The sequence below is a fragment of the Anser cygnoides genome, chromosome 8 (assembly GCF_040182565.1).
Source record: "Anser cygnoides isolate HZ-2024a breed goose chromosome 8, Taihu_goose_T2T_genome, whole genome shotgun sequence".
Taxonomy (NCBI): domain Eukaryota; kingdom Metazoa; phylum Chordata; class Aves; order Anseriformes; family Anatidae; genus Anser; species Anser cygnoides.
In genome coordinates this window covers 3160035-3187123 of record NC_089880.1, presented here as the reverse complement: position 1 = coordinate 3187123, position 27089 = coordinate 3160035, and the positions used below count along the sequence as shown (strand labels likewise).

The following is a 27089-nucleotide window of genomic DNA, read 5'->3' as shown; positions in this document are numbered from 1 at the left end:
TAATTTTAAAATAAAGCACATTTTACGAAACACACACAAGTCGATTAAGAAAAAAAGCACCTATATCAGTACAAGTGTTGCAGACAACACTCTACAGAGCAGACCACTCCACTGCTACAGTCATCCAAAGAGTTGTGATATGGGTTAAGTAAACATGAGGAACAGAAATTTTCTTTATTCACATCAAGTCTTCAAAAATACAAAGTACTTTTTAAAATAAACATTCTTGTGCACCAAAACTGTTTTTTTTTCTGTACTCCAGAACATACTCTGCATTGTTATATCCTTATCTTGTATCACCCTTTGAGAGGTATTGTTCACTTCAACTTGATGCTTCAGGCTAAATACACAACACTACAGAGTTGGTCAGGTGAAAAGGCCTACATAAACAGCATAAACCAGGTGAGGAGGCAAACTTCTAAATTCAGGATTCAAAGTAGCACCAAACTGGTTACTCCACGGCTTTATGTAATCCGATTCTTTGAAGAAGCACGCACAACTATTAGCTAAAACTTCAGTTGTGCTTTACTCTTCTTCTTCAAAGGAAACTGAAATCCTGGAGAGATCTGGTGGTTTTGCCTGGTGATGTCACTGGTATACCAGGCAAGTAGGCTACTTCCAGGATCTGTGAAAGGTTCTTATGACACATGTGCACTATACACACTTCATAAAGGACCATCTTTATCATATGTTACTAGCAGTTTATTTGCACATTTTACAGAATCCAGCAAAAGGATATTTATATAACAAAAAGGGTAAAGAAAAGAAAAAAAACGGAACTTCCGTATTTTATTTTCTTCTACTGAAACTGGCTTCTCAGATTTCAGCATTTTGGCATAATTTCGGATGTTTATATGATGATACTAAGCTAACACTTCTGACCAGTCTTCCAGAATGCCAGGTCGACAGTCTAAATACAACCTGTACACTATGTACTTAAGACCATTTTCCTTCCTTTAAAATAAAACTTAATATAGAAAGTCACTATGAGAAAGCAAATATCTTCAGTTTCAGTCAATGACCAAATATGACAATGATGACAGTAAAGATAGTCATCTGTATATTCAAAAAGATTCCAGATTTAGTATCAAAAGGCAAAAACATGTAGGGAAAGGAGATGTTTTTATACAGGGGGATAAATATGGTTACCATTATTATTTTTAATTCTCTAGAAAAGATCTCCAACACTTTATGTATACTTTATTACATGAATTCATAAAAAATAAGTAATTCAGAAAATTAGATTTTGCTGGGCTGGGCAAATGTCTCCTCAAAGGGAACAGGACATCCATCACAACTTTGCAAAAGCGTTTATCAAGGATAATAAAAAACACATTCTGGAAAATATTTTCTAGTTGTCTCCTATCAAATCACATAGAAACGTGTTCTAAGAAAGGAAATTAAAAAAGATACAGCATGCCTTCTGATAAAAGCATTAGTACTCAGAGATCAAACCAGAGGCATAAGTAGTACTGAGTAATGAAAACATCAGTTAGAAAATTCTAGTCATCTCTTATGAAACAATATGAAGGGAAAGTGTACTAGAATAGAAACAACGAATACCATCTTTTTATTGCATTACTTGCATTAGTCGTGGAACTGACTAATAGAAAACAGAAGGAAAAACCCTAACTTGTCATCCTTCCATCCTGCAAACACTCTTATTAGGATTTTATTAAATATGCAATAAAGTGACATGTAACATGCTTCAGCCCATAAGCCAAGCACCAGCTATTTGGGGTTTAAGAAAGCACTTCTCCCAGGTATGCCACTGTATGATCATCCATTATTGAGGCTGTCCTCGGTCTTCCCTATGAGAACATAAAAGTAACAGCTGCTGTCAGAGAAAGGATATCAAATTAGACAGACCACTGCTAGTCCACACATAGTGATTACTGTTTCTTAAAATCAATTTTATAAGACAGGAAAGCGTAAATACAGATCTATGTACCTAGGTGTATAAATAGCAAGACAAAAATCTAATATAGGTGTGTTTTGTTCTTGGGTTAAATCTGAAGAATATAGCTTTATTCTCAAGTAAAAGCTACTAATAAAGGAGGCAGTTAAAGAAAGCAGCCCTGCAGAAGAAACAGAACAAAAAATATGTATATGTGATATGCAGGGAAATCTCCCAATATAAAATACAACTTCTCAAGTAACAATTTTTAAAAATTCCATTCAGTTCTGAAAGTCATATTTTGGAAGTGCAATTTAGGTGCTTTGTATTGCATATACTGACTCATATTTGTTAATGCTTGGCTACCATAGAGGTCATAGAGACAGAAACGTGAAGAATGACGATATGATGTGACAGATGTTCACCTGAAAAGAAACAGGTCAATGGCAATCATTTAGCTATGAAAAAATGCTGAAACGTTAGAGCATTTCAAGTCTTTTAGTGTGTCTAAGCACCTCTCCCTAGCCTTAGAAGCTTTAAGCTAGTCCTGCACTTTTAGGAATAAAGTTAATTTAAAAGATGCTAGTGACACTGTTATGGTTAGGTGTAACCAAGTAATTGCCTTTAAAAGGCAAAATTCTTCATAGCATTAAACCCTCTAAAGGGCATTCTTGGTCCTACTGATGAAGTTAAAACCAAACATTAATTCAACAGCATTCATACAAAAATGTTTTCAATTGTTATCCTCTGAAACAGATTCATTTATTAAGAATCTTTAGAGGGAAAAATTAGTGGAAAAGTTAGTGAAAAGGAATAATAAAACCTATGAAAAACAGTGATGAATAAAGTTGTGGTAGCCCATAACTAGAGCAGCATATTTCCAGCTGTTTATTTATATTTAGCATAACTTGTAGTGGTTAAGTACAATACAGTTGCTATTTATTCTAAGTTTTTTTTTCCCCTGTAAGATCTCCTGTAACCTTCGTCACCTCATGTATAAAAGAAATACACATTCAAAACCAAACAACCATTTGCTGCTGATAATTCATTTGAAAGCAACCAATTCTGTAAATTACTGATTTTCTGCTTTCAAAAGAGAACAAGGCTCATTGAAAATACATACAATTTACAGTCTCCAAGATTTCTGACAACATAGTTACATCAAAACTGATGGTGCAGTATATATGAATGAGTATATTATGCACGTGAGCTAGGATTATCTAGTCAGGAAATATTTTTCCACCTGATTACATAGCAGACAGACCTTATTTCTTAAAAAGGTCAGATAAATTATGAACCCATAGAAAACAATTCTTGATCTGTAGGTCCCTACCATTTGCTACTGTAAGTCAAAATTGTAAAAAGATTAATTTGTATTGTAATTATTAGTTATCACTCAACACACTGGTGATGATTTGAGGACTTACCTGCAACTATTTAGAAACACGAGCTACTTTGTCAAGAAGATGAACTGGTATTTGAAAGCTCTGTCATCATTAATTTTATTTTAGCTTTCAACAATTATAGATAACAGGATTTTGCTTTTTCTGGATATTAACTGAACCATACAAACATTATACATCTTCCTTCCTAGCCACTGAGTCTTTCACCTAAAAGGTCAAACACAGTATGTCATGTGTTACTTATTCGTCCTCGAAGTACCTTTTTGCATGACTTCTGAAGTGCAAATTATTAATGACATTTTAGTACAAGGCAAATTAAAGCTATACTAAAAATATAACATGAACTTGTGTGAAAAACGTTGGCAGGAGTAGTCATCTTAACGTAGGTATGTATAACTATGACTGAACTAGATTTACTCCCTACATTTTTCATTACAGAAAACAATTGTAAAACAAAATAAAATGTGAAAATAAAATACAGAAGCAGGAGGAAGTCACTGCCATCATACTACCGTATTTCACTCATCATAGTTTGCTAACCTCCATCTTATAACTCTCTGAACTTTAAAGTGTTCTCAAAATTCTCCTTTTGCATATCTGAATAGAAACACAGCCATAAACTGCATGCACAAGCACCCATTCAGGCTTTCATTTTTTTCTCTCCTACCCTCTCTTATTTATGTTACTAAGATTTTGTACATTTTTGCACAGTAAACAGCACAGAATGAGAACCCTGTTCTTCCATATTCAAACAAGCATCATTCCCACTTTGACATCTGAATGGCTAAGACAGCAACAGTACTAACAGAGACCCCTTTTGTGAAGTTTTACAGACTTCGAGCTCTACAGCTGAAAAAAGGCAACCATGAAAAAAAGCAACACAAGAAGAGATGACAGTATCATCATCCCTGCTTGCCACATGAAGCACAGTTAAGACATACCCAGCTATCTTAACTCTCTTCCAATACATAAACACATGACTGACTTCACTGACGCTCAGAAAACTTTCAACAGCTGCAACCGAAGTTACTTGTGTTACAACCCTTTTATTTTCCTGCTGCTTAGGAAACAAGTGCAATTGAAGAGATGTATTCAGACAGTGAGAATTAAAATATTTGATTTGTTAATATGACTGGCATCTTCATAATTCTACTAGCAAAAAACATGAATACATAGAAGAACAAGTCTAATTAAAATCAAAAGGTTAAAAGAACTTGAGCAGTTTTGTGGACAAAAATCACAAAAACATCTAAGTAACCTACAAGCCTAAAACACTGGAACATTAGGTCTGCTAAACATAACTCATTTGGATACTCTGATAACTTTACAATTATAGTAAACCCAATTACTAAACACATCCAAAGTGATACAATGATTCAAGCATCTTCAAAGTGCTATTCCACTATGCCAAGCAAATTAAAGTCGTCAATTTGAGACATACTAGAAGCATTATACACCAAGAAATATGTTAGAAGACTGAGACTGGAAATCAACTTCTTGGGACTCAGGAAAATGTCAGAATTAGAGCTACATACTTCATGTTGTATTTGACGCCGTTTCATAAATCACGACTCTTTAACTCTCTTCTCCAAAATCCATGCCTTACAGCACATAAACTGATTGTTCTCATTAATAAACAGCTTCGGTATTGTTTTTTCTCTTTACTGTTCATACTGCAGCCCCACATCTAATACCACTGTGCTCTGACAAAAGAATTACTAATTACTTTGAGTGCTTTTCTACAGCACTCACCTCTATGGTGTCAAACTTCTTCACAAACACTCACCCATCTTCCCTATCAATCTATGGGACGAGAGATTTTATACTTTCAATTTTTAATGATGAGTTAAAACAAGATACAACTTTACTGGGAGGTTCTACAGCTAGATTTTTGAAAAAGGCAGATAATGCAGCATTCAGTAGCCATAACTAGGACACTGACCCTCTTCCTGTGTTTGCGGCTTTCACTATGGGCTGCCTAACTGCTGTAACACAGAGAGCAGAGGCCTGCCTTTACTCTTTACATTTCCTCTTTACTTTGCATTAACTCTGACTCACTCCAAGTTGGCCCATCCTTTACAAAAAGCAACACAAGAAATCTGTTGTTCTTAAGTTCCCTGTAGAATAAAAATGAGAAATTATGAAAAAAAGGAAAAGACTAAGTGGGAAGAACAGTGATCAAAACATAAAAAATCAGGTTTCATAAAAGTCGTAAGATTACGTCTGATGTTTTGAAGAGTGAAAGGTGTTCATGCCAAAGAATATCAACTTGACAGAAGTAGCAGTGAAACACATGTAATCAACTATAATAAATTAAAATAAAACCCAGAGTATTACAAATTTCTCCCAAAGCACGCAGAACATGCTGAATTAAGTATTTTGCTAACACTTGAAGATGTAATTATATGTTTTCTCAAGGCGATTCACCTATTTCTTGTGATGAGCTCGAAAACTGACTGGATATTAGAACATGAGTTCTATCATAAATCTATACTACCACAAATCTAGTACCATAATCTAGATACCATAAATCTAGAAGTGCAGCTGGAGATTTTCTTTTCCTGTAATTTACCAAAAAAAGGGGCACTTTTTTTTTTTAAGCAAAGAGCATAATCATTCCTCATTGAAGGAATAAAATAAAATGCTATTTTTAACAATCTGATATTACAAATAAGCATTCATGAGAGTGCAACATGCAAATTATGTTAAGTCTGTTACAAGCATGGTTGGGAGAGTGGGCAAGGTGGGCTGTAGCAGCTGACTAAAAGGAACATTAGAAAGAAGTGAAAACTGGCTTGGGAATAAAAGCAGGAACAGATTTTCTCTTAATTTGTGCATTTCTCATTTGTCATACGTTCTCTCATCTACTTCTCCAGGTCTTCTAAAGACAATGCAATAGTGTTATTACTGTTCAGATCACGATATAAAATGAACAGGCCTTTGGACACTATTGCAGTTTAAGATACTAATTCATTAGAAGGATAAACATTTTCATCAAGTGACTGCAACACAGAAGTACAATGCCAGAGTCATACCTAAAAGGGAGGTCTCCTTTGCAAATGCTGCAGCAATAGCTGGGTCCAGCGCTGGTTGTCCATCACCAGATGGAAGATCAGGACGAGTGTAGTCTCTGCTTTTATCATTGTTGTACTTGACATTCAAATTCACCAATTTGGAAAAATCAATCCGTAGGGTACAGCAAGCATTATAAATATTCTGACCATCTAGGGCCTAGAAAAAGAAGTCAATTTATTTAAAATAATACATAATACACAATACACATTGGATGTACTTAAAAAAAAAAACAAGCCCAGCATTTATATATTTATCCCTCTTACTGTCTAACTTAAAACCAATTAAGGTTACAATGCATTAACCTCTTTTAACATGATTCCAGGAAGCTCGACGTTTACTTCTCTTACCGAGATACTGCTTATGCACCAAGGTGGGAAGAGACATTTTAGTGCAAGCTTAAAGGTTAGTCCATTGAATATAATTAATTAGCCTGCATTCCACAGCATAGCTGCACCACAGACAAAATGCCAAACATCTCTCAGAAAGTTAAAAATCAAACAAGTACTCTTCTAAAAAGAAAGATGACCTGAGAAACTGAAAAAAACCCTAAGCTTATATACCACACAGTGGATTGCTATATATTGAAGCAGAACGTTTACATTGTTCTTGCATGTTTTTGTTCTCCCCTTAAAGGTAGTTATTGCAAAAATTTGAAGAAAAATATTATCTGCTAACCTAATATTACTTATACTTACAAATCCTATTTCCACAATTAGTTGGTACTTCTAAATGGATGTCTACCAACAGTAAAATTCACATGAATTCTTAACACAGCACCACTTTGAACTACATGAAAACATTCTCCAAAAAAAGCCTAATCATACATGGTTTGTCCATCTTCATTCTATACCAAATAAATGAATATATCTGGATTTTATTCCATTTGCATTTTGGGCATACCTTCATGTAGCGTATGGAGCACTAACAGCTATACGGAAGAGATTAGTAAACCAACAACTTCCATAAGTTATTTCATATTTTCAAGAAATGCTAAGAAGTGATCACACAGCTCATCTGAAGAAAACAAAAAACCCTAACACGCCTTCAAATACCAAAATCAGATCTTTTGTTTCTTTTGATTAATGCGGTACTAAAACACATCACCTCTGGACCTAAACTAGCTCTTGCAGAGCTAGCTTGGTTACACCTGCAACGCACTTTCAAACATATTCAAGTTCTGGTAGGACTTGCTATTTCGAGCCAAGCACTGTGTGAACCTAATGGGCCTGCTGGGTACGGAAAGCAACACAGCTATTTTCATACAGTGATGCATCTGGAAACTGAACATCCTGCAGACACCCTCCTGCTAGGTCTGGGCCAGCAAGGCTCTCCCTTCCTCCAAAATATATTATCACAGCTAACATATCACCAGGGCTCACAAAATTGCTTTAAAGAATTAACACCATTAGCAGTCCATGTACAAGAACACATAAGACAGTACTATTAGATCTTTCAAGTGCTGGGAAAATAAAATACAAAGGAAAAAAAAGAAAGGATTGAAACCTGACAATCTAGACAATTGTTTCAACAAATACCTAGCAATTAAAGAGGAACTCCTTTAAACTCAGCTTAAACAATGTTTTATACAGTATCAGCAACACAAAATCTACTGCCCTGATTCACAGAATACAAGCAGAGAATTAATTTTGTATTTTGGGGGGCAAGGAGGATGAAGGGAAAAGGAGGGCAACCAACAATACAAAATAAAGTATTTGCTAGCTCTTTCATATACTGTGAGGAAGCAAAATTCAAGACTCTCCTGAAGTTTGCATTTGAGAATATCTCACTGGAACACTTACACACAAAAAAGTATATACCAGAGAATCAATCACTACTTTTACAAGACTTATGTTATAAAATACACTAAGATACAGATTAAAGGCAGACCCAGTTTACACAGCCAATGTTATTACATCAAGAAATAACCATTCATAACAAAAACTAGGTACAACTGGGACCAAAAGGCAGTACTCATTTAGCTTTGTCCAAATCACAGAACGTGACATAAAGCTTTAAGTCTTCAAAACACAATCAAGACTCTCATTATACCTCTCTCTGGAGTCTTTAGACATGTTGATTTATGGCTGGCAGAAGGATGTTAGTGATTAAAATCTTTAGCTTTATAAAATAGAAATAGTAGCAAACCACAATATTACCTATGTTTGTAGTTTCCAGACTAGTCAATAGTTAAGAGAGAGCCATGCAAGTAATTAAAACTTATACTAAAACTACTAAAAGGTTTAAATCCTATCTTCTGAAACACTCAGTTACCTAAACTACATACGAAAGAATACAGCACAATAGAAATCCCTCGTAGCAGGAGCAGAGACTGTGAAAGAAGCTCCTGAACCAGAACGGAAGGAGATGCACTCTTAATGAGCACGGCAGTCACACTCTAGAAAAAGCCCCTTGCAACAGATAAAAACAGAGAACCCACCCCACCAGCCTCTACCAGCAGCATCATACACCAACAACAATGCAAGAAAGCTTGCCAGCAACTACTTTTTTTCAAGAGTAGCTATTATAAAGTCACAATTGTGAACGTTTACCCTCAGCTCCTTTTTATACAGCAAAAAAAGCACGTGCAAAGTTCCTCTCAAACAGGTAACCTAAAAAAACTGAGGACAGTAATGGTACTGTTAGTGAATGTACATATAGATATAATCTCAAAGAACTCTAGTTACTGCTAAGAAACTTTTCTTTCTTATCTGTACATATTCACATGTGACAGTGCCACACCACTTGCATGCCAAACCAAGGAGAACAAGTACAAAATGAGAGTATCATTCTTTATCTTGCCTTTGACAGCAAAACCATTATGTAAGCCTCAAGAACAGAAATAACAAAACTTATGCCATCGTGGACAGATACTTCAGTGGATACTTAAGCAACTGCTATGATACTGAATCTTGTGAAATTCAGGCCCCTGCCTTCCTCCCTTCCCCCCATTACAAAAAAGTGTACCATTCTCTTGGCATTTCCTAAGGGGGAAAATGAGCCCGACAAGTTGGTTCATCTCCTGCCAAGAGCTTGTCGTACAGACTCACTCCTGAAGAAGCCCGCTATGGTATTTAGGAGCATACAAACAAGATGGCTAGAAAGAACATGCAGAAGATCAACAGAAAACAGCAGTGAAAGAAAAGAAAAAAAGCTTAAGTTCAGACTAATATCCATAACCCCAGGAATGATGCACGTGCTTAAACTGACACAGAAGACCTCAACTCTGCAGTACAAACTCGCTTTCACTATTAAAACTTTCTCTACAGCTGCTAACGTTGCTATTGGGATGAAAAACAGACAAAACACTCCACACCTCCTAATCACTAAGTATGCTGCACAGTTCCTCATCGGCTATGACAGTTCAGGAAAGAAACAAGCCAGAAATAGAGAAAAAAATCAAAAACCCCCAGTGCTGCTCAGAGTTTCAAAATAGTGGAAAGTTGATTTGGCTGGAAAGAAGTCAGTATTCCTAGATAACCACTACAGTAGAAGAATTCAAAATACTTAGAAAGGGTCCTAGTAACCAGGCTTAGATTCACAAAGAATCCAAAATCTGCTCATGTCTTAAAACAGCATCTTTCACAGAAGGTAAGAATAGATAAGCACAGCCTAACAACAAAGAAAACAGCAGAAATAACTTGGTGAAAGATCCAAAATAGAGAACTATAATGGTCTGCCAAAGAGTACAAGAATGACCATATATTCAATGAAATACAAATTTTTTTTTTTTTTGGTAATAGCAACCAGGAAGATGATGAAGTGATGAAAATGGCTGAGAAAAAGAATCCCAGATGAAGAGGTGAGATGAGAAGAGACTGTTCCAATAAGAAAACAAAGCTCAAGGAAAAGTATTTCCTTCTATTGCTCAAATAATCAAACACACACAAGCTTTTCTGCAAAAGGACAACAAGAATTTCTATCTAGGCAACATGGAGTTGTAACACTTGCATCATATTCTCCAACGCGACTGTGGATGTTGACAGAAGTGACAGCAGCAGCAGCTAAGGTGAACTCAGCAAAAGTACCCTATGAGATTACAAAACGTTGTCACATCTTGAATGACTGATGCAGCTCTCTGATGTAGCCTCATGCAGATCTATCAGTAGGCTCTGATGTGGAGAAAGAGAACATTCTTTGAATAATTTATTCTGTCAGGCCTTCCTTGCCTGAATGAATGAATTTCTGATGTTACAGATACAATTCACTGTTCTTCTTTTTACTTTCAGGGTTCAAGATGACTCAAAATCCTTGTGATAGAATGGCCCCTGGAAAAGTACTGTATTTCTAGGAACTATGCTTCAATGAGCTTCTCCCAAGGCCTGTATAGGCCATCAACCTGGGGAATTAGATGCCCCTACAGGAGATGGTCAAATTAGCCCTCTGAACTTCAGGGAGAGAGATGTTACTTACAAGGTTCTTTAGATAATTCACATATAGTACAAAGACGACAAACAAGAATGCAGCTTGGGAGATAGGAAATGATTTTATGTTTAGATATCCTGATTTCCCAGTTCAGAAACGTAGCTCAGAAATTTAGCTAGCATGTATTTCTGGAGACATACTGCCTCAAGCCACAACAAACAGTGTATCTGCACCTCTCTTTGTCAAGCACTTCAGGCACCTAAAGTGATGATCCAAAACAGGAAACAGATCTATCGCATGATGAGAATAGCTTGAAAGCACTTGCCAAGGTCTGATAAAAAAAAAATCAAATTACACTGGAAAGAAAAAAATGAGCACAGAGGAAATACAACAAAACCATTGAGTCCCCACCACCTCTCTCCCCCAAAACACAGCAGAAACTAAGAATAATATTTTAAAAAGGACATGATGTAACAGTTTAGAGTAGTAAAAAAAATTCCCAAGAGATCCTTACAAAACACACTCCAGACTCAAGTAAGTACCTCAAAGGTGATACGGTAAATCTTGGGAGAGATGTGTCCCAAGTGCATCCTACGGATACACATTTGAATGAAAATGTTTCTTTTGAGACAAGTGTCTTGGATACAAGAGGTTTCTGTGGCTAAACACCACACGTAAAGCATAATCCATTATCCAAAAATGAGTTTTTGTGTGCAGTTCCATGACTAAAGGACCAGTCATATTCTTCTCTACAAAGCTGGAAAGTCAAGGACATGAACATCATTACTGCATTTGCTGGGCTTTCTGCTATAATGGATATAATCCAGCACTCTCTTGGTAATCTAAATATTGCTTATCATTCATTTCAGCTAGCAGTCTTCTTCAGCATTCAAGGTGTCCAAAAATCCTTAATGCAATAATCTAAGATAACTGCCCTGAATCTAAATATCTTATCTTGAGATGTCATTGCTTTGTGTTCTGAAAATGACTACCTGAAGTTCCCATTACAGATTTTATGGCAATGAACCCCAGCAGAAATTTTCTGCAGACTGCTACCAGTGCAGAGCCACCCTGAAGCTGTCACTCAAAGCCACTGGAAAGAAGGCATCTCAAATGTGAGTCAGACCTCAACAGAATCTCTGCAGAGAAACAAATCCAGGGTAATATGAAACACTTACATGCCAAGTAAGGACCAAATGGTCAACTGTAACAAAAACTCTCAGACTTGTGATATTTTTAACTCATTTTGGGTCAAGACTACCGTCATGCGTAGCATACTTAAGAGTCTCACTTAATCCTGCAGAAGACAAGACATTATTAACTGTCTATAGCCAAGATTTGGCAAGAATGCTTCTAATTCGTTTACACAAAGACAACAGTTTGAATTAGCCAGCTGTTCAGATATAAACACTGGCACTCCAATCTCATTATGGTATACCACATTAGCGGTATTCCAATATTTATGTTTGATGCTTCTGCCGATGGTAGTATCATTTACTATGAAAATGTGCTGGTTCTGATGCACAGAAAATCTCCTTATGAATACAGACATCTCCATAACACCACTTTGTCTCACTGGAAAAAGCACAACTATTCAGTGTGCTCTACTGTTGCAGGTTCCCAGGACTTTCTCCAAACCATGGCTAGACTGCTGAATCGTACAGAACCTGAAGCTTGTCATCTTCACCTTTAGTTGCAGATATAATGAACTATAATGATCCAATCTGAAGGCAGTGATGAAACATGAATCAGTGTAGCCATAATCTACTTCTACAGGAAATGAGTTTCTCACAAAGCAAGTGGAGCAGGAATGCAATTTTTCACTATTTGCTCATTCAGATAGCAAAGGAGTCCCACAGGGCTAGAGGCTTCATATTGAACATTCTTGTCAGTGTCACTATTTTCTCAGAACCTTCAAATGAATAGTATCTCTCCTTGGTACTTACATCACTTGAGTTTTTCAAATTGCTCTTTAACTTCCTTAATAAGTCTTCAATTTCTATTAAGGCCACATTCTGATTTCCTGTGAAGAGTGCCAGTGGAAAATTAAATTTTCCCCATTATCTTCTATAGTAACAACTGATGGAAAACAAATCGAAAACTTCTTTACTCTTTTACCATGCTTTTAATTTTGAACTCCATGCAACAAATATTGCCACCACATCCGCTTGCTTGTACAATTTCCAGATGTATTTAAACTGTTTTTCTCTTATTATCTGACTTTCTTTCCTTTAGGCAGTTTTGTTTTGGTGACACTTCATGTTTTACCATAATAACTCAACCATAAAAACAGTTATTTTACTCTATCTCAGGGAGAGAGGAGGGTGAAGAAAAAAAATAAAAATCAAACCTTCCTTCAAATACAGCATTCTTTACTTACTTAGAAGCTCTTTAAAATGAGAAGCTATAAACCTAAGCCTTTTTCAATTCATTACTTTGGATCAACAGCTTCAGGATCACTCAATGACCACACATGCAGGAGTCACTGTTATTCAATTAAGTTCAGTCATTCACGCAGAAGCTGACCACTACAGTGTCCGAACAAGCTAGCATTAGTTTGTCTGAAGTCAACAACAGCACCAGATTCTTTATTTCTTTTCATACTTTTACATACCTCATCCTCTGTTATTTTGCAACTTCTTTACTGATTTGAAAATTATCAGTATAATTCTAGGAATATAATATACAGTCCATTTCACAGACAACATTTTTCCATTAAATCTTCTGATAACGTACGTAAGACTCAAAAAATAAAGTCAAAAAATGCATCACTTGATATTACATTTTACTTCAAAAATGCACTCGGTTTAAAGAGTTATTAACATCTACTACTGAAAAACAGCTTTGCAAACACGAATCAAGACTAAATTACAACACTCCGCAACAAATACCCGAGAAACACTTGGGTTAAAATATAACCCAAATGGCTTACAATCAATTCCTGCAGCAATTGTAGGTTAAATATCTAGTTTCTGTATCACTATTTTAATTCTACTTACAACCTGAAAGATGTAATCCCATCCATGGGAGTTTTTGTTTATTACAGTAATATATTTGTACCTTCCTCTATTCCGAAGCACCATCTAATGTTTTGTATTATACATCTCAGAAAATAATTTTAACTGTATTCCAAGTTTTTAAGTATTTCCAGACTGGTTTTCAGGGGTAGATTATCTTAAAGTAGATCATCATAAGCCAAGTTGAAAAACTCCTTGTCCCTGACTAACTTATTTTTTCTCAATAAGAACACCACTTATACTTTTCTTTTTGATGGCCTTTTTTTTTTTTTTGCGATTCCCTGTTTTGGCCACCTCATACTCTTTTAATCAATGTCTAATATTTCATATGGTGAAGAAGATAAAAATGACCATCTTCTACTTTTTAACGTCCATCTTTATCTCAATGTAGTCATCATTCTTAAAGGCAGAGCAGAAACCTAAGCCTGCTTTTTCTTTCCTCCACTTTCCCTCCTTAAGTTCTCAGCTATTCTATCACCTATGGGTAATAAGCACTTTCTATGCTACCATGCAACAATTAACATACACATCAATTTTAATCAGCCTTCCACAAACACAGAATGTATGTGAAGGTTTAAAAATATACATTGATTATCTCTTGAATAATTTTTTTTTTAAAATAATATCTATCCTTCCCCTTTGGTTCACCTTTTCTATTGCCACGGATGTTAACAAATCTTATTCACTTAATTCAAAATGTCTGGTCTAGATGACAGTCGATCTTTGTCATCATTTATCCATATGCTCTCTCCTACTGTAATGAATAAAAATAATTACTGGTTCTTGCCTCTCATATCAAGGATAGAGTCTCCTATGAACTAAAATTAGGATCTCGCTCTCTTGTGTCACTGCTGCATCATACTCTGGTCCCACAAGTAAGAAGGCACTCTCTTCTGGGCACTTAAAATGAAATCCATGTTTTGTAACTTAGCCTTAAAAGAGAACTATACTTACTAGTTTTGCTTGCTGTGCATTCACTGGATCACCATACTGCAGTAAAGCTTGAAACTGGTTATTCTTTGTGAATGTGATTATCTTCAATACAGCACCAAATTTAGAGAATATCTGTCAAAAACATCATAAAGTTTTACATACAAGTTCCTGCCAGTCACAGCTCAAATTAAAACAAAATTTGGCTTACCTGATGAAGAACATCCAGAGTTACGGGATAGTACATGTTGTCAATAATTATTCTAAGTACCGGACTCTGAGCTGGAGTCACTGCACTCTCACTCACAGTGGTCCCACTTATGGGAGCATTTGTTGCCTGCACAGCTGTCACTGCCTGAAGAACAGCTTGGGCCCGCTTTAAGACACAAAGCAACAAAAGGCATTTAAAGAGATCTTATTTAATATTTCAACACAATAGCTAGAAATTAGTTAGCAATATTCATAATGGTTATCTTCAGAAAAATCAGAGCTACACACAGAACATAACAGAAGTGGAATGCAGTCCAACTTTGTGAAAAAAATGAAAACATCAATTAAGCCTTCAGACTGCGTAAGTATCAATCTTCCCAGTAGCAAGCATATTGTTCTACTAATACGGACAAAAAACAGAGGATTTTGTGGATGTCAAGACTCCTTCCAGACTCTTTTATAGAAAAAAGCCTACAGAAGCCAATTTTCGTAGTGTTTCCAGTTTGTCTTACAGTTAATATTTCAATTCCATTTTAATTCCGTAGAAGGCTCTGAAAGAAAGGGATAATGCTAAACACTTCCAAACTTCTCAGTTGTAACACAAGGAAATAGTACACAGAACTGACAGTGCCAGAAAGTAGTATCCATAGAGGGATAAACAACCTGGTGTCTGATATCCACTCCCTTTACTAAGAAAAAAAAAGAAAAAAGACAATACTCTTAAACTGTGGCTGTGTTTTGTTTTTTTCCCCATTTGTTTTCTTTTGAAACACAAGCAAGGTCTTAGAAATTCAGAGGTTAATGACAACATCGTAAAAACACACATCTACTACATTAAACTACTTCTACTGCCAAAACTGAAAGCATCAGAATGATTAATATTTTTTTTTCTGAGAAAGAAAAAGTACGGGGAAAAAAGATTTCCAGTTAATACTTCCATTAGGGCAGTCTTACGAAGCAAAACAATACAAAACGAAGAGACAAAGCGAGCATTCCAGGTAAAAATTATGACCAATAATAACCACCATATTAATGCATACGGCATATTTCAGTGGTATTAGAGCTACGACCAGTTCTCATGTCTCACAACTTACATGACACTCCCCAAAATGAAATGAATCAATGAGTAAAGGAAGTTTAAAAAAAAAACAGAGCTGGTGAACACTAGAGGTAAATCTTGTTCTCCCAACTACGTTTAACATTAATCAACCTAACTCTATAAAAATGCCTTTTGGTAACAATAAGCTCTTTTTGTTCCGAAAACTAGCAATATCTGCACCACCTTTATCTTTCCTTACAGAAAAATGAATAATCAACCACCTTCTGGCTTACAGAAGGACTCATGAAATGCTAGTTACAGAATACTTACTGCCAGGTACCTATTTATAGTTATTAGTTCCAGTTTAAAGAAAGATCTGAAATCCTAGGAATATGAATGCTAAAACTGGGCATCAAAGGGTATGGTGGCATAAAAGCCGCTGAAGAGTCACTACAACCCACGTGCTGTGAAGGTGGTCCTGGGATGTACACAAACCACCATCACCACAGAAGCCAGAGAACAATACTACAGAAAGCTTCTTAAGGCAATATATCCATCCAGTATAGATTGGCGTGCAGACAGAATCCAGACACCATTCTTCTCCCCCCAAGATAAAGGTAACCATTTTCCTTTGTAACCGACATTTTGGAAAAAAGGAAAACCAATTTTTGAGAAGTACCTTTGACAGACAAACTATCAAATGTTTCTAAGGAACTGGAACGCTGACGTGATCAACAAGAAAATCAATATTAATTGATCTGAACCGAGATGCCTTTAAAAATAATTTCAGAATAATTATTTTAAAGATAACAGCTACAACTTTACTATTTCCATGCCTTATCTAAGACAGGACACCAGTAACAGAAAATGTAACTCGGTATTTGCACAATCTTTTGTAACATCAAGGGAATACGAGAAATTAACCTTAAAGTAATTTTACTTGTGGTAAATGAATGTCTTTTTCCCTATAATTTGTAAGACAGGGTCATCACATTAGGAAAACCTGTTTTGCAAAGGCATTATTTTTGCTAAATTTCCTGTCCTAATACACCCAGACATGATAGATCTATTTTAAAATAGGTTCTGCAGAGGCAAAAACTTTTTTTCCTCTCTACTAGCAAATACATTTGTACATTAATATGTTCTTCTTGAGGAACAGCAAATCACATAAACTGATGTTACCAGTGCTACCAAGAGCGATCACTGAAACATAGGTATTAGTCATTATCACCATGGAAATTCAAAAAGGCATTAGAATCTCAGTTGTCAGAATTAAATACTTATTTTTTTTGTCGTCCTACAGTTTCCAAAATAAGATGAAAACTTATTTTATGAAAAAAATAAACTTAAGGCATCTTCAGAATCTATTTTACATTAAGAAAACACATTAAGAAAATTCATCCTAATGGAAAGATCACACACAAAGCAAAATCCCCTTCAATACCACAAAATGGAACAACATAGGTAAAACAGCAGTGTTTAGATGTGGACAAAAGTAGATGGTTTAAATATATGCTACACAAGCCAAGACTACGCACCATGAATCATGTTCTACTGTCTATATTTCTAATAGTGCATAACAGTATACCTGGTTCAGTGTGTTATCAGTCTTTAGTTCTTTATGATTGGAATACTGGATATAGATAGGTTGGTTACGAAGATGAGGTGTCACAGCAGAGTAATAATTAACCATAGTGATAGCTGCTTCTTCTGTAGCAAGTTCCAAAAAAGCCTGTAATACCAAGACAAGTAAATTTCAATATTTACAAAGTAGACAATCTTTATATTAAAAGCACAGAAAAATCCAGAACTTAGAGGTTGGATAAAATATTTTGCCAAGTATCAGTCTCTAGAAGATGATTTAATTCTCCACATGCCAACTTTATTTGTTAAACTACTACATTCCAAAAATTCATCTGTGAAGATGCATAACTGAGTATTTATCCTACAGCCATCTTTCCTACTTTATGTAGCTGCTAACCACCCCACACTCCCAAACAGAATTACAAGGCAGAGTAAATTCATAATAATAATAAAAGAGGCAACAAATTACCTGATTTTTCCCTTTCAGCATCAGGATGTTGGTTACCTTACCAAAAGGTAAACCTAAAGCAATGACTTCTGTTTCTGTTACTTCCCCAGGCAATTTTCTGATATGAAGAACACGAGACGGAGCCCCATCCATTTTATCGTCACCTTTGAATTTCTTGTTGTCATTACCATTGGCTGAAAGACATATTCAGACTATTTGAAGAGCTTACTGCTATTATTAGTGTTTTGTTAAAATGTTTTTCATTACAAACATGAGAATTTTAAAAGAGCCACCTCAGTCTCATCTACATAAAAATCAAGGGTTTAGAACAAATTTTGGAGAGTCGACTGGAAGAACATGAAAAAGTGTTAGGTGGTTCAAGTCTGTTCAAGACTAACTCAATAGCTCTGTGATAACGTATTTTCTAAGCAAGATAAAAAACACAACAAATCTTTTTTATCTCACTTTCAGTGAAGTATCATATAATGACACGTAGGAATACTAATAACTCCTCAGAAAGGCTTGAATAAAAACCATATGTAAATAAAAATATCACCCAGATTTTTTTTATTTTTATTTTTTTGAAAGGAGAAAGATGTCAATGGAATAAAGTGACTAAAGATGCTCCTTAAGGAAAATTGTTTTTAAGGACTGTTTTCACTAAGTAACCAAACAAAGAAATGATAAAAGTTTCAAAGGAAATTTATTGATGATACAAATACAGGAAAAATCATTAAATGCTGAGATGGATGACACTGGAGAAAAGTGATGACACAGAGGACTGACATTACAGAAGTCTGATGAAATTTACATCCCCGTAGTTTAAGAGCCAAGTACAAAGTGACCATTATGAATTGTGGACTGAAACGGGAAGACCAGCTATTAAAAACAATGCTGCTAACTGGGAGGGAGGAGAGTAAAAAGAAAAATATAGGATTTTCCTAGCAGAAATGAGGAAAAATCGACATCATTGTAACAAGACACCAGGAAGATAGTTTGGAATGTTGTCCAGAATTCTCGTAAAGATTTCGAACAAAAATTCAATAAAAAATAACTCAATCTGGAGCATATGAAATAAAGAGCTAGCCAGCTGGATAGAAGTTTTGCTTTGAAAAGCAGCCTACAAAAATACTATTTACTTTGGCTACAAGGTAATAAAACTACTGCCTATAAATATGTCACTGTAGCAAACATCAGAAAGGGTTAAAAGCTAAAGAAAAACACTGTCTTAAGATACATGGATATTAATGAATGAATTAGTGCTGGAAATCAGAATGCATTTAGATAGGAGGAAAGTGTTCAGATTTCCTTTTTTATATTTCTGTCTATAAAACATGCAGCTGATAGTGAGATACTCCATCTCTCATTTTACCTTAGAAGAGCTGTTCAAAAAAAACAACATAAAAATGTGATTAGTAGAAAAATTTATGTAATTATTAGGGTTCAAAATCATGCTTGATGGCAGATAGCAATGAGGATTTAAAAAATAAAATTATGAACAAAATTACTTGGATTTTATTTTCTAACTAAAAAAAGTCAGAAGAAATAAGGGAGGGAGAAGGAGTGTTAATAGCAAGCATTTACATTAAATTCTCCAAAAGCCTTGCCTTTGTAAGAAAGCTGAGGGCAGCATTTTCCAAAGCGAAGAAAATAAAGAAGTCCTCAATTATCACTCAGCTATAACTGAATATAATCCAGATTTTACATCCAGGAAAGTCACTTAGACCTAAACTGGTCACCTGAGAACAGTAACTTTTGCTAAGAGTATGCCAAAAATCATAATTAAGAATTTAAGCTTTTAGCTCAGTTTGCCTACGCCAAGCCAACTCACTGAAGATTCAAAACACAGAATGGAATGGACTCGTATTTTTACAAGCGTAGAGTATCCATGCTCCAGTTCTGGATCCAAACAGCCAGACCAGGTAACACATTTAACTAGCTTTTCACCACTTCTAGCGAAATTGGCAAACCCCAGTTCTCTGACCAAAGCTATGAACTGTTGCCATTTTCAGTAATAGGGTCATTCTTCATATTTCCACTACAGGAAGTGCTGGAAAAAAGAAAAACCTCTACATCACAAATTATTTCTATCACTCCCTTATATCTTTTTCTAACAGCTAAACTTCTTTCTAATTGGAACACTTCTCTTTCTACTTCTGCTTGCTTTTCTAATGCTTCTCTCAAATTACAATCTAGATTGATCTAAAACTAAAAATCAAAGTAGTCAGCATGCTTTAGAATCAGGTCATATATTTAGAAGATAAAAAATAATACTCTAAAACTGAGTTTTTAAAAAGTTCTTTCACTGCTGAACACTTTCTAAGCCTTTTCCAACTTATTCTAAGAAACAACAAAATCCCTGTGACGTTGCAACTGGTGAAAATTCAGCCAGTAGCATGCAAGCAACAACACTAGGAGAGGATGAATCCAGGCAATAGTATATATTTTGTTTTGCTGTGCTGCCAAACCTCATGACTATCGCTTATTTTCAGGAGTGTGGAGTTTCATGCAATCAAATATAAATAAAATATTCACTCCCAGCTTTTTGAAATCTTCCTTCATCTCCCAATCCACAGGATAAGGAATAAAAAGAAAAAGCTAAATTCTAGATCGATGTTTTAGTCAGGCTTTAGAAAGATCTCCATCAAAAATTAAAATGCTCAAAAACAACTATTCCTATTCAGTATCTAAAAATTACTTTCACCTAGAATTTAAAAAAGATCTGGGCAATATTCGTCTGCTTGCAAGGTTAACTGTATGATCTCATTTTTTCTTCACAGAAGAGAAGGACAAACTTAGAGGGAACACAGAAGAGTAAAATTTCAAAAGTGCACACTGAGTTAGGATTTGAAGTCCATTTTTAGTCTGTACAAGGCTCTAACCTGTATCAGGTTTTGAAAATGTGGGGAGACTCGTCTTCCAGGTAGCCAGATTTCTGTCTTTCAGACTGAGACAGGGCACAATATAGCATGTTATCCTAAAAACCACAGGCAGCCAAAGTTTATGAAGTACTTTTACTTTTCACCTGAAGCTCATTACACAATAGCCTTGCCTAGGTCTTAATTTACATCTCTACAGAAAGCTAGAAGAAAACACTGTAATACATTAAGCCTGCCACTTTCTACAAACTCGCAAAGAATAGAAGAGTTGCAGTGATAATGAAAGTATATTTCCAGTGCCTTTTTATTCTTAAACTTCTAAGTAATCTGCACTCGTTACAAGTTTCAAGAGTTAAGTATGGGAACATTAACAACATGAAACGAAAACAAAGAACTCTGACATTTTTTTTCCACAGAATAAGTTCCAAGATTTTTAAGTTGATTTTCTCTTTTTTTCTTTTCCCTTAAAACTAAGGCCTATATTAGGGTTACCTAAAGCCTAACCCAAATGTTAGTATTAAAAAGGGATCATAGTCTAGTATATAACCACTCATGCACATAGATTTGTGGGGAAATGCATCTCCAGTTCCTTTAATAATTTCTGTAACGCCTGACTACATTACTTTGCCATCTATAAACCTTCCTATCTGATTTTCTTCATTTTATAGCGTTTTTCAACTTTTGCTGCAGCAGGTTTAAAGAACTGTAAAATAAAAATATTGTACTATGTACTATCTCTTCCTAAAGAGCAGCCTAGAGCCTAAATGTGATTCAAATATCCCATATAAGTTTATTTTTTAAACTATCTACATCCAACACTTACTCATAAAAATAAAAAAGAGGCAAATAGAAAGTGCTTGTGATATGTTTAATATAGAAGGTAAATAAATATAATAAAATAATACACAAAAATGTACAGGATTACGCACTGAAAAATGCAAGACAAGACTTGGGTGGTCATTTAAAGACTGCTGTCAACAACCATTTCCAGTGCTGTGTAAAATGCCTAAAGAAAGCTTTCAGCAGTGGGGCAAGTAAGCCCGACAAAGCTGTTTGTAAGGTATACTCTTCCCAGTAAGTAGCAGAGTGAAAGGTGAACTGACAACATTCACAAAACGAAGCCACAAAATTTACCCCAAAACATGTAAGACCAGATTTTAAGACAGAAGAAATTAACACAGCAGTAGCTATCACTGCTTTTCTTGAATGAAGCACAGAACACTTTTTAAATTTTTGGTTATCCAGCCAGCATAGCCTAGCACTAACTTATTACTGCTATAATTGAAATAGTAAAGTGTCATATATTAAACATGCATGCACATATATGTGAATTTTCAAAATATTTGTCAAGCAAATGAAATCAGCTTTTAAGACAATTAGTAAAGTTTTTGACACCATATGACACATCTCTCCCTAACTTTAATGTAGTCTTTTATTTGCCATTTTAAATGATACTTCTCAGCTGGAGATGCATCATTACACTGCACTTAGGAACAGAAAGCCACAGCGTTTAAAAATGGGAACACAACCTGTTCTGAGTCACTGAAAGGTAAGTTCAGCTACAGTTAAAGCACCAACTGTATTCTCTAACAAAAAAAGAACAAGGCACTAAGAATAACATTGCCTTGTGTCAGAAACAGACTACGGCAATAAGCAACCTGAAAGATCTTTCTGGAAAAGGACAAAATTGCAGAAAACTGGGGAGGGTAAGGGAATGTTGGAAAGGGAAATCTCACATGACAACTAATAACTACTGCTGAGAAACTAACTGCTGTTAAATTGGAAGCTCATTGGCAAGGAGCTATTTCATCACATAGTTTGGCTTTCACCGGACTTAAGAAGCCTGATCAATGCCAACTCCTTTCCCCCACAGTTTTTAACAACTATAAAGATGCACTGGACCATAATGCTGCAAAGTCTACAGTGGGGAAAAAAAAAAGTGAGAACACTATGACTAAAACACTGCATTCAGTGTTTGTCCATTTCCAATCAAGTCACAGCCTTAAACATATACTAAAGAAAAGTCCCATGGCTCTGTGGTGATAAAGCACTCAATTAAACAGAAATCTAACCCTGAACATTTACTATATTCAATTCAGAATTACAGAACAATTTTTATTTATTTTCCTGTAACAGCTACTGCACTGATGCAAGCCCTCTTTGGTTCTCTGGCGAGGAGAGGAAAAAAAAATGCAGTTTCCTTATAACATCGGTTGTCTAATTCTAAACAAAATCTTGTGTCTACAAACAGCATTCAAAAGCATTATTCTCCCATCTAAGTAGGATCCTGCAGTCTAAACGTAATCAACATACAAGCCACTCCCCTACTGCACAGAAAACCAAGTCACTGAAATTGAATGCATTACAGTCAACAAAGCCTATAAATGGGCATTATCTAAGCTATCTGGATTCCCTGACATTTTTAGTTAGAAACTCCTACCTTATTAAACAAAGGAAGGAAAACCTATATATATGAGCAACAAAATGAAGTATAACACACACAAAACACATGGTAAATCTGTGGCACTCCACCTATAAAAACCTCAATGCTCACAGGTAGATTTTGCAGAAAAACAGATCCTGAAGTTCAGAGTAGCTCCTAGACAACAGTAAATAACGTACTTCCTGCTGATAATGATTTTAGAAAACATTAAAAATAGAAGATTTCATCCTAACAAGTTCTTCTTTGCACACTTCCCCACCCCTTCAGATATAACCTCAAGTGTTCTGAGGCCAAAACACAAGAGTTAAATATTTATAGTTTTACTTTCATATATAAACCCTTTATTTTAAGATGTATAGTTTTCCTTCACAGTAACTGTAATGAATATTTTCTCTATAAAGTAACAGCTACTGCAGTAAATACTTTTCTTCCTCATGCACTTTCCATAAAAAAAAAACTTTCATATTTACACCATCTCTTAATAAAGAAATGCAACTATGTGGGTATTGGCAAAGATCTTGCATACGAAAAAAAAAAAGTTTTTTTCATCTGTTACTTCTTTAAAAGAATGAGGAAAAAGGTCAAATTTCATCACAGAACACTAACTATTAATTACTGTTTATCTGCAATAGTAAAAATTAATTGATAAACACCATTTCTGCAGAAGTTAATCTCTGTATCACAATGGTCAGTACACCCCACCAAACAACTACAAAAGAAATGCAAAGCTATGCATTCCTGAAACACTTATTTCATCCTTCAATACAATCACTTCATTCAGTAAAAACAAGAGGCTCACTAATAGTTGTATTAATTGTTGTTGCTAATATCAGACATATTTCTTGTTTCACCTAACCGAATAGTAAAGAAGTAGAGAGAGCATCAGGCATATATCCACACAGGAAATATTTGACCAAGTAAAAGGCAACAGAATTAAGAAAATAGCAATGGAATTAAGAAAATACCTAGTTTAAAATTGCGGATTCTGACCAGACAGGAACATTAAATATAGCAGTCGATACTGAAAACAATCACCTGCCTCTAAAACAAGCAGCTAAGGAAATCACAGAAAATCACAAACTCTGAGGGTGTAAGACAAAGAGACCACTGTGGTTTCATTTGAGATTTTCTTAAGCATATGTGCCTGGCCTGACATCACAGATATAAGGTAGGAAGAAAGGACCTTTGGTTTGATCCAGTGAGAGAGTCTGGCACAAGGGCCAGGAGGTTCCTAAAACAAGGAAAATTGAAGTGCTTTTTATTTTTCATAAAGACATCTTGGAGTTCAACCTAAAGATAAAATCTGGAATTCAGAACATTGGAAACAGAGGAAAAAAGTAGATTATGTACTCAAGGTAAAAATCATGAAGAACGTGGAATTCTCTGAAGTTTCCATTTTTTAATTCTTAAATTATAAGTTACATGCTCAATGCCAACTTCACTTTTTGTTGTTGTTTTGAGGACTTTTAGGGAGTGGGGAGCACATTCTGTAAGATTTTGTACTTCAAAGCATGTTATACCCCATTATCCTTGTCTTGCTGGGCCACCGCTACGTTGCAGAGTTCTTACCACTTGAACTAAAGCATTCATCAGTAATAACAGATGGATCATTACTCTGGATACAGGCCACATGCAAAGGAAAGTCTTGACCAAACAGCAATAAAACTACACAGAATATTGCCCATCAGGAATTTGAGCTCAAATAACTAACTATGGTCAGGCAGATTAAAAGATTAACTATACTGCTTTTAATTAGAACTAGCACATCTGCACACAGGCTGCAACTGTTTCAAACCCCACTAATTAACTTTTCTAACTATAATACAGTTATAATATAGTATAATGGCTATTCAACATTGCACATCACAGTCCACAACCAATGCACTGAATTTTGGCCCTTAAAATATGTAAAAAAAATACTATGGCTAGAGTGCAGTGTAACAAATAGGATAAAAATGAATTGTGGCATAGTGATGCAGACAGAAATTAATTAACGATAACGGCCACATTTTATTTCTCCCATCCTCAAAGGTGTTTTTGTTGGCATGGTTGGTCAAGTGGTTTTGTTGTTGTTGTTTTGTTTGTCTTTAAATTTCTTAATTTACAAAAAGACAGTGTTCAAACATTCAGAGCATTAAAATTCAGTTTATCCACATGCAAATGCCCACCTGAGTCTGTAGAAAAATGTAAATTATAGTCTGTTAATGTTATGATACTTTTCAATCATGTGTTGTACTTCTTCAAATCTTTCCAATTACTATTAATTGTAATCAATTTGCAAACTTCAGAAGTAAATTACCTATGCTAAGGCATCATTAATGTTAACTAAAAACCAATTTTACTTAATGTGCTATCAAAAACAGCACATGTATGTTTATACCATAAGTTAAACGGGGCACTTGAAACATGATTATTAGCTTGCATGCCTCAGTGCCAAGTACTCTGTTAATACAATGAATTACCTGTCAAAGTCACCACTAACTTTCCCTGCTAATGAAGTAAAAACAAGATCAAGATTAATAGTATCATTTAAAGCTCCAGTTTAGCGAGCCCAGCTGCAAAATGATTTTTGAAATGTTTTAGCTGATTGAGTAAAAATGCACAAATGTAAACAATAAAAGCTATGACAACTATAGGAAAAAATCTTCCATTTTTTCTGCTTCAATCCTTTGTCTTTGATAAGCCAACTTCCATAAAAGTTTCACCAACTTTCACTTTTTATCTATATCCCTTTATTTTTTTTGTGCTCATGGATTCTAGCAACACAGTTCATGGCATAAGCACCTTCATGCACAGAGCTGTTCCTAAAACTTCCATCAAGCAGCCCTCTACCTCAAGCAAGCTTGGAATAAAAATAACCCATCATAAAAGAAAGACCCTTTCTAGTTCAACAGGAAAAGAGATTTTATTATTATTATTATTTTCTTAGTTTTAAATTTGAAGAATACAGAGTTAATAGTCAATTTATTTTTTTTAAATGTAACCTGGCTTCAGCTCTTGTTTCTCAGAATCCTGCTATCAAATCGTATTTCAGTTTATCTAAACTTCCCTTTGAGTCACTGGCTGCTGTGCATAAACATGAAAAAATGAATGAATAGTTCCTATGAAAAGGTTATGCCCTCCAAAAATGAGAGCCAAGCACAGTTATGGTAGAGAACAAAAATGGACTCCAAGAATATTTTCAGAAAAGATAAAGGAAAATGCTTAGAGTAATGCAAGGCCTGTGGTTCTGACAACACACCCTCAAGACAATGTCACCTCATGCTAGAGGAAAAAAAGCTTAGGTATCTGCTGACCCGAAACCTTACATAAGTCTTTCCTTGAAAGAAATTATGATCTAGGAGATAGGATTCTACCATAAAACGTTTAAAGAATTTTCTTTCATATTGCTCATAAACTACTTATGCTAAAAAAATAATTAGAGTCTTGTGTAACTAATAGACGTGTTTAACTTAAATGAAATTCCTTAAGGATAAAGACAGCAATAATAGGAGATGCAAGGGTTCAGAAGTAAGTGGTAAGAAAATAACAGTCATCCTCAAATATCCAGGTCTAAATTTCTTTTGAGGCAGTTCTTTTACTAAAGATACACAGAGTACTTAAGATAGTAACCTGACTTGTACTAAACATTAATGTAGCATACTGCCAATTTTCTTTTATCTATATGGTCTTGGAAGATGGATACTGCTGACGAAGCCGTTTAGAAATTTTTCTAGGAACAAACCTCGTATTTTGATCAATTTCTTTAAACAGTCCAACATGATGACATTTTCCTTAATTCTGTATTGTTTATCAAACTACC

General features: G+C 35.1%; 1 protein-coding gene across 7 annotated transcripts in view; it reads right to left on the bottom strand.

Annotated features, from left to right (window-relative positions):
• The window catches only part of PTBP2 (polypyrimidine tract binding protein 2), a 50112-nt gene that overhangs the window by 4616 nt on the left and 18407 nt on the right, over positions 1–27089 (bottom strand). For all 7 annotated transcript variants that reach the window (XM_048067021.2, XM_048067023.2, XM_048067024.2 and 4 more), the window contains 5 exons: positions 17987–18159; positions 17522–17665; positions 14896–15060; positions 14709–14819; positions 6336–6531 (listed from right to left, as the gene is read on the bottom strand). In XM_048067021.2, coding sequence (XP_047922978.1) covers positions 6336–6531; positions 14709–14819; positions 14896–15060; positions 17522–17665; positions 17987–18159 — 789 coding nt within the window. The remainder of the gene's footprint in view (positions 1–6335; positions 6532–14708; positions 14820–14895; positions 15061–17521; positions 17666–17986; positions 18160–27089) is intronic.